This window comes from Phyllopteryx taeniolatus, chromosome 8, assembly GCF_024500385.1.
Source record: "Phyllopteryx taeniolatus isolate TA_2022b chromosome 8, UOR_Ptae_1.2, whole genome shotgun sequence".
In the NCBI taxonomy this organism is placed as follows: domain Eukaryota; kingdom Metazoa; phylum Chordata; class Actinopteri; order Syngnathiformes; family Syngnathidae; genus Phyllopteryx; species Phyllopteryx taeniolatus.
In genome coordinates, this window is record NC_084509.1 from 1536577 (window position 1) to 1545380 (window position 8804).

Genomic DNA, 8804 nt, shown 5'->3' on the forward strand with positions numbered 1-8804 from the left:
CAAAACCTTAAATTAAACCTTCTGCTATCTAGTGGAAGAGCATTTAATTTTTCTGCCAGTACGAGACATCGCTTGGATATATCGATGCACCATACATTATTTGTTGTTGGTGAAATTGGATCATGTTCTGTGGCACACGTGACAATTTCTCATGACACACTAATGTGCCAGGAGGGCACATTGGTTCCGAATCACTGACAACTCCATATAACGTTCATCCTCACCTCCTAAAGATGAAGAGGCTCCGTGCTCCAAAGACTTGGCTACAGAGACCACCAGCAGTGAGGAGGAACAGGACTTCTCAGTGACGAGCTCATATTCGGCTCCGAGGATGTTGGCAGTGGGCGGAGGAGGTCGAGCCAACACGGAGAGTCCCATGGATGGCCGCGCCATGCGCCGCTCCTCACGTGGTTCCTTCACCAGAGCCAGTCTGGAAGACTTGCTCAGTATTGACCCAGAAGCCTACCAGAGCTCTGTGTGGCTTGGCACAGAAGATGGATGGTGTGTGGTTGAGTAATGGCCACAAATACTTTGATTAACACTAATTTTGTCACCTAATATTCTATAATCCCTTTTCTCCTGGCAGTATCCACGTGTACCAGTCCTCAGATAACATCCGCAACCGCAAAAACAGCATGAAGATGCAGCACGCGGCTTCCATCTTGTGTATATTGTAAGTGTGTCACTACTCAATTTTTGTATACATTAAATTTGCAAAAGTAAATCACTCACATTTATTTTTCTATATTGCTCCTCTTTTTTTTTTCCTGTAGATATTTGGACAACAAAGTGTTTGTGTCATTGGCTAATGGTGAGGTGATCGTCTATCAGAGAGAAGCAGGTAACCTGACACTGTAGACATAATGTGTGGATATTATGAATAATAATAACAATAATGTTCATAGTTGTTGTTTTTCTTATCATACTTGTATCACAAAAATTTACTCTGTGCTTTACAATAAACATTTTAAAACATTAAAATCATGTTAAAAGATAATATAAAGAGCATATGCAAAGTTATTTACTATATCTCAGTCTATTAGTTGTATTTTATTTCGATATTCGAATGTAAACTTATAATTAATAAATACAGTGAAAGAAAAAATATGTGTACAATATATCAATATGAGCTTGTTACCCTCTGCTAGTAATGTGCTTCACAGTTTTGAGATGTAATTGAGAATAGCTGTAATCTAGTGTTTGAAACATCCAATAAAGCCAACCTTGCGGGTGTGAAACAAAAAATGTAGTTGGAAATTTACCCTGGTTCTTACCCATTAAAGGCCTTATGTGTGAGGAGAACGGCCTTAAAGAAAGTGTTACAGGAGGCCTGTCTAGAGCAACTAAAATTGAAGTGATGTGTTCTTATGTGCTCTTATTATGTCACAGAGAAGAGGTTAGATCACGGTCACTTTCTAATCTGCAGGTAGTTTCTGGGACTCTCAGTCTTCTCAGACATTAGTTCTAGGCACTCCTAGCAGCCCCGTCACCAAAATGGTTCCAGTCGGAGGAAAATTGTGGTGCGGCTCCCAGAACAGAATCTTAATCCTGAACTCAACTACACTGGTGCAGGAGGTAAGCTTGAGATGGATAGTGATGAGATTCAGAGAAAGACTCAGGGAGGATTGATGTACAACGGGTCCCTCTCGCTATCCCAGCATTGCTTCCAGGTGGGAACCGATAGCAGCCGATGCGTGACGTGCATGGTGGCGTACGGGCAGGGTGTGTGGTTGGCCCTGCAGGGCAGTGCGCATGTTAAGCTGTACCACGCTCAAACATGGGAGAGCCTGACGGAGGTCGATGTGGCGCCAGCTGTTCACAAGATGCTTGCAGGTAAACTCGTAAGGTAGAGGTGCAACGATTAATCCATTATCAAATTAATCATGATTTCTGATGATTGATTAATCGTTTAATTTCACCCACTCAATATTATTAATTATATTTGTTGTAATAATAAAACAGTAAATATTAATAATTATGTTTATTATAAAGCCGACTAATGCAGCCCTATGGAGGGCACAAGCCAGTGCAAACTGTAGGCCGGTCCAAAGCCCGAGAGGGTTACGTCAGGAAGGGAATCTGGCTTAAAACTTTGCCAAACAAATATGAGCCTTCATCCAAAGAATTTCATACTGGATCAGTTGTGGCCTGGGTTAACAACGTCTGCCACCGGCGCCGTTATCCTGCAGGGCGCCGGTAGAAATTCAGCTACTGTGGGTCGAAGACGAAGGAGAGATGGAAAGCGGGTTCTTCGGAAGAAAGAGAAGAGGAAATAACAGAGTCTAGAACTGAATGTAGGGACTTTGAATGTTGGGACAATGACAGGAAACGTTCAGGAGTTGGTTGAAATGATGACTAGGAGAAAGGTTGATATATTGTGTGTCCAGAAAGGCAGAAGGAGCTACATTGTGTCTTTGTACAGCTAGAGAAAGCCTATGACAGAGTACCAAGAGAGGAACTGTGGTACTGCATGCAGAAGTCTTGAGTGGCAGAGAAGTATGTTACAATAGTACAGGACATGTATGAGGGCAGCAGAACAGTGGTGAGGTGTGCTGTAGGTGTGACAGAGAAGTTAAAGGTAGAGGTGGGACTGCATCAGGGATCAGCCCTGAGCCCCTTCCTGTTTGCAGTGGTGATGGATAGGCTGACACATGGGGTAAGACTGGAATCCCTGTGGACCATGATTTTCACAGATGACATTGTGATCTGCAGTGAAAGCAGGGAGCATGTGGAGGAACCGTTAGAAAGGTGGAGGGATGCACTGGAAAGGAGAGGAATGAAGGTTAGCTGAAGTAAGACATATGTGCATGAATGAGAGGGGTGGAGGGGGAAGAGTGAGGCTACAGGGAGAAGAGATAGCGAGGGTGGAGGACTTTAAATACTTGGGGTCAACCGTCCAGAGCAATGGTGAGTGTGGTCAGGAAGCGAAGAAATGGGTCCAAGCAGGTTGGAACGGGTGGAGGAAGGTATCAGGTGTGTTATGTGACAGAATACTCTCTGCTAGGATGAAGGGCAAAGTTTATAAAACAGTGGTGAGGCCAGCCATGATGTAAAAGACAGTGGCACTGAAGAGACAACAGGAAGCAAAGCTGGAGGTGGCGGAAATGAAGATGTTGAGGTTCGCTCTAGGAGTGAACAGGTTGGATAAAATTAGAAATGAGCTCATCAGAGGGACAGCTAAGGTTAGATGTTTTGGATACAAAGTTAGCGAGAGCAGACTTGGATGGTTTGGACACATCCAGAGGAGGGAGAGTGAGTATATTGGTAGAAGGATGATGAGGATGGAGCTGCCAGGCAAGAGAGCTCGAGGAAGTACAAAGAGAAGGTTGATGGATGTCGTGAGGGAAGACATGTTGGCAGTTGGTGTTCGAGAGGAGGATGCAGGAGACAGCTTACATGGAAGAGGATGACGCGGTGTGGCGACCCCTAGCGGGACAAGCCGAAAGGAAAAGATTATAACGCCGACTGATTATCTTTGTGCTTCATCAAAATAAGACATTTGCAAACATATTTTACTTTGGAAATCAATTATCAATATTTTTCTGATAGATGTTGAGGACCAAAACCAATAACTGAATAATAATCATGTTTGTGCATTCTTTCCCTCGATTTGAAATAATGTCCTATTTTTGCATGAATGGATGGAAACTTTAAAAAAGTTTTTTTTAAATCTGATTCATTGAAAAAATAATCAACAGATTAATCGATTATTAAAATGATCGTTAGTTGGGGCTCCCATTCCATTGATAATGTTTATTATCATTCAGGTGCAGATGCAATCATCAGACAGCACAAAGCCGCTTGCCTGAGAATCACAGCACTGCTGGCCTGTAAGGATCTGTTGTGGATCGGCACCAGTGCAGGTACACATCATAACGTTTTTTTAATTCCTAAGGATGTTTGAATTGAAATGATCAGCATTGAGACAAGCGCAGACAATATATCGATACAGTGAGGTTCGAAAAGACTGACAAAAGCTTTTAAACTGTTGGTATCATTTGTTTATTACTGTAGTTAATTTTTATTTGCAGGGGTGGTCCTCACTCTGGCAATCCCAGCAGTGTGTTCTGGAACAAGTGCATGTGTGGTGAAAACCCCTCTAGTTCCAATGGGCTCTGCCCACGGTCACACAGGCCATGTTCGATTCCTGACATCAGTCGAGCTACCGGAAGGTTTGGGGATGAACTTCCCTCCTCCAACATTGGACTCCACAGGTATATATAATTGTGACAACTGAAAATGGTAAAAAGTTCAAATGCCAATAATTACTTTTGCATTATTTAATGGACCTTATGCACCTATTATGCCACCTATTAAGCATTTCTGAGAAAGGTCAGATCACATAACAAGCTACTGGGATGCCATATGACTGGAAAATAACCTCTTCCCTTAGATGCGTGATAACCTGGTGTTCTGTATTAGGTATATTCAATAGTTCAGTGCTTGCACTTTCAGAGATCGAAATGACATGAAAAGCTTTTTCTTTTTAAAAACGAGGAGATAGTTGCTCCAGTCAACATTGCACTTTGCCGCTATGTTCAGCGTATGCGTTTTCATGCCGAACGAAAGTTAACATGGCACCTTGCACTGAACATGGAAGTGTGAGGCCGGGTGCTTAGAGTCCATTGTCTACAGCGAAACACAATCATTGGTTGAAGGCACAATAAGTATCTACTGATCAGAATCAAAGGTTCCAGGCATATCTGTTCAACATTCAAACACAAATCCAAGCTTCAATGGGAAAAAGTTTGACTATGTCTACAACAAAGGCCCACAAATTATCTTTTTGTTAGGTGATTGTCCCCAACTGACCAGAATCAAAGGTACACGGCATTAAATTCTTAGCATGTTATCGACTTGTTTAAAACTAAACACGATGAAAGCGTTAAAGGCCTGGAAATTGTCTTTGTGTTATCTATTTGTTGAAAACTAAATACTATGAAAGTTTTAACTCTTGTGAAAATGTTTTGTTGATATTTCATTTTCCAAGGCAAACAGTCACAGGGTGGCACCATCGTTGATGGAAACCTTCAGAGGCACGATTCCACTCGCCGCCAATCATCCACCCAACTGCCTCCAAAAACTAATCAACTTGTCATATCGGGCGGTGATGGCTATGAGGACTTCAGACTGAACAATAGCAGTGAGACTATTGGACGGGATGACAGCACCAACCATCTTTTGCTATGGAGGGTCTGAAACGATCAAGCCCAGTCTGGACTTAAAGACCCAAACTCCCTCTTGCTGCATACATGTGCTTCAAGCTGTGTGTATGTTGGTGTTGTTTTAGTTCTCTGCTCGGCTCCATCAGTCTCTTTTTGCAGTATTGATATGACATCCCACTTAGACATACAGCAGACATGATTAGGTTCACTTCAAATCTAGTTTTGTGGTCTGTTTATTCTAGGATGGGCTGCACAACATTAAGTGGCATTTTTTTTTTCTCTCCCCAGTATGGCATATAAAACAGTCATGAAACAGAAGTCTAAAAGAGACAGAAGAGGCAGAGGTAGGTTAAGTGACGACTCAAAATTGTCCATAGGTGTGCATGTGAGTGTGAATGATTGTTTGTCTATGTGTACCCTGCGATGATGAGCAGAGAGGTTTAGCATTGAAGTAAGCGTCCTAAAACCTGATTGGCCCCTGAGCTCAGATTGATGCCATCATATCATCAGCCGACAGCCAGAATCCAATGTTTAAAGAACATTTTGAAGGGTAGGATCCGAGCGCATTCACGAGGTGTGATATGTTCGGATGGTGTGTAACCACTTTTTGTGCATACTTTAAATCCATCACCTCCAATTACCTGACTTACTAGTCATTTATTCTTGGATGTACATACGTGTGTGTTTTCCACAAATAATCATAATCTGTTCAATGTTTAAAGACAACACACACAAAAAAAGTAATGTGTCTTTACAGGCAAAAAGTGCATTACCACGCCTATGCCAAAGCCTTCTTTCTATGTCTTAGTTTGAATGATTGGAAGATTTATTTTGACACTATCATCTGCCAGGAAGATAAGTCGGCACATAGATCGCTCACTTCTTTAGCAGGGGCTTTTCAAGTTGATATAACAAGCAGCAGATGAAGATTGTTATGTACAGTATTTATGGTTTTGACTTCAACTTCTTCTGGCTAGCACTTAATTTATAGAAGATGTAACTTTCACCTTTTCTTTGTGAGTTGAGGTACAAGGAGGTCACAGTGTCAATTCCGGGGCATGCGAATTGAGTTCAAGTACACACACAGTACAGGGAATAACAGAAGCCTCAGCAAAATTTAAGATTTCATTTTATTTCAAACACGACAGAACTTACTGTCATGTTTCCACACACTTGCCCAATCTGAACATGTTAAGGGTACAATTGCAAATATATATCTGCTAACTTTGCAAGAAAAACAAATTGCAAAAGCATAAATATATTATTTGTTTATTGTTTTGTTGTGTGTAGCATAAATGTGATTACTTTTCACCTGCTACAATTTTAGTCTTTAGTGTGCTACTGTATATACTGAGTAGGTCAGAAGGACAAGTGCTTAAGCGCCTGCACGTGCCTTCAGAAGGCTAGAAGTTAAGCCATTTGACACATTTACACGCACACACACAGATGTCAGTGGAAGTGAAGGACAGGTGAATGTGTCCTTACACACACACACACACACACACACACCGTAGCCTCAGGATTTGAGGTTTAGCGCTGATCGTTTTGGATCGCTCCAAGCCAAGAAAGCGCAGCATCAGCCATCTGGGCTCTTCATCCCGTGCATCAACATTAGGTGAACTGTCCCACTGAGCTAATGCGTAAGTGGATTAAACTGGCCATTGTGTTATCTGCTTTGTAGTTAACGAGCTATTGGCCTTGCCTGACGAAGAGCAGCTGCCTTAGCATTTTCGAAATGTTTTTTTTTTATGTTTTCTGACTGCAATTTTCTTCCCATACTTTAGGTTCATTTGCGATCGTTATGTGGTAGACCACATGCGATATTTGAATAGGGGATAAGCTCATTTTGAAAAAAAAAAAAAATTTTTTTGAGGATTGTATCAGATGTTCACTAATTTACAGTATATAAACTGACCAGCCATAACATTGTTAACCTGCACAATCTGAACAGAAAAATGCTGTTTCAATTATATAAATTCAGCCTTTATGTAGATAATAATATTCAGTTTTGATCAACACCGAATAAAAAAGCTTTTGTCTATACTAACATAAGCTTAAAGAAATTATTTGCTCTAACGCTGAGACATAAGCTTAATAAGATGATTTCTGAAAATGCCAAGTGGTTAAAAGTTATCATTGAGTGTTGTTTGATGATAAAGTGTATTACAAGTGCCACCTCAGTGAAAATGCTGTACAGTATACTCATGCTGGCTGTAGGGTCCAGAGGAGCATCCTGCTGTGTTTTGTGTGTATGCAAAAAAAAAAAAAAAAAGGACAACATTCTTGCAGCAACTGTGTGCAATCTGTGCATCATTGCAGTGTTTTACAATTTTACTGTGAGTTGGCCACTTTAAAAAAAATATTTTTGGTCGTTCCAATGAATTCCTAAAATAGTTCAAGTCCATGTCTTTGACCTCCACGATACTTTAAAAAAAAAAAAAGGGTTAATCCGGTCCATGAATCCCTTGAAAGTCATTTAGCTTGTATTTATCTCCTCATGCCTGATGTGGGCAGCCTTTATTGTTGTAAATATTAGTATAAATGGCCTTTTTTTTCTGTAAATAATGCACCCAAGGTCTTCAATTGTCGATATGAATCTAATGGCATATTTTTATATATTTGTGTAAAGCTTTTTGTTTGAATTTTTAGTTTTTTTCCCCCTGTTTCCAGCATGCCTGCCAGCACCACATTTAAATTATACTCATCATCTTTCCAAAAAGAAGACTCGATGGCCTCTCATGTGACCAAACAAAAGATGTGTGCCATTTGTGTTGTTGCTGGTGGCCAGTTTCACTCTTAATTGTGTTTTCAATGTGATTGATGTCTGCAAGGGGTAAACAATCGCTGCAGGTGCAACTGCTTGACACCTTGTAGTTGTCAGATGTCACTTCCTGTGTTTACCTGTTCTTGTTTTGTCATTGTTGGTTCATATTTGTAATTAAATACATTCACTGGTGCCACTTTGTGAGTCTTTTTGGGCAACCAAAGAATGACTGAATTAAGTGAAATAATTTAAGAACAAATGACTGAAAATGTTTCTGTACCTTGTGTCTGTGACAAAGTACCTTTTCCCTTAATCATATCATACATACAACTGGAAAGGATTGATACCTATTGCACCTCCTGGATAGACATGAATTTTTGCACTATGATTCATGTTTTATTTACAGAGAAATGAAAGAACAAATTCAAAAATTTCCCTGTAGGTGGAAAAAAATCAAACCAAAACACTTATTTTTCCCTTGGCCCTTTCCAGTACCTTTCACAAAGTTTTTGCAGAGTTCTCTGAACAGAGAAGAAAACCTAATGTCCTTCTGTAATTTACAAGCAAGTTATCAAATGGGGGGTGGGGGGGGAAAAACAGCAAAAATGTATGTAGCTTAAAGAAATATGTTGCGGCTTTCTTTGTCCCATTGTAAGTGCGTCTTTCAGATGCCCCCATCGTCTTGAAAATGTGTTGTGTGAAAAAGGAACAGGTTTACCAGCTTTTTACAGCCAGGGAACTTTTTCCTAATCAGAGCCACACAGTACTTAGACATATTTATTTAATTTTGGAGCGACATAAACTGGAGGTCAGATTAAATTTCATTGAAACCTTTATTTATTCAGGGAGGGCCAGTTGAGAGCAAGCTCTCGTTT

At 40.6% G+C, this 8804-nt stretch overlaps 1 protein-coding gene across 1 annotated transcript in view; it reads left to right on the forward strand.

Annotated features, from left to right (window-relative positions):
• Positions 1 to 8122, forward strand: part of LOC133482015 (rho guanine nucleotide exchange factor 17-like) — a 61804-nt gene extending 53682 nt beyond the window's left edge. Inside the window, exons 17-24 of the mRNA XM_061781526.1 lie at positions 234 to 501; positions 587 to 673; positions 774 to 841; positions 1427 to 1575; positions 1659 to 1833; positions 3768 to 3863; positions 4032 to 4214; positions 4991 to 8122. Of these exons, the coding sequence (XP_061637510.1) occupies positions 234 to 501; positions 587 to 673; positions 774 to 841; positions 1427 to 1575; positions 1659 to 1833; positions 3768 to 3863; positions 4032 to 4214; positions 4991 to 5199 (1235 nt within the window). The 3' untranslated portion in view covers positions 5200 to 8122. The remainder of the gene's footprint in view (positions 1 to 233; positions 502 to 586; positions 674 to 773; positions 842 to 1426; positions 1576 to 1658; positions 1834 to 3767; positions 3864 to 4031; positions 4215 to 4990) is intronic.
• Positions 8123 to 8804: the final 682 nt, after the last annotated feature.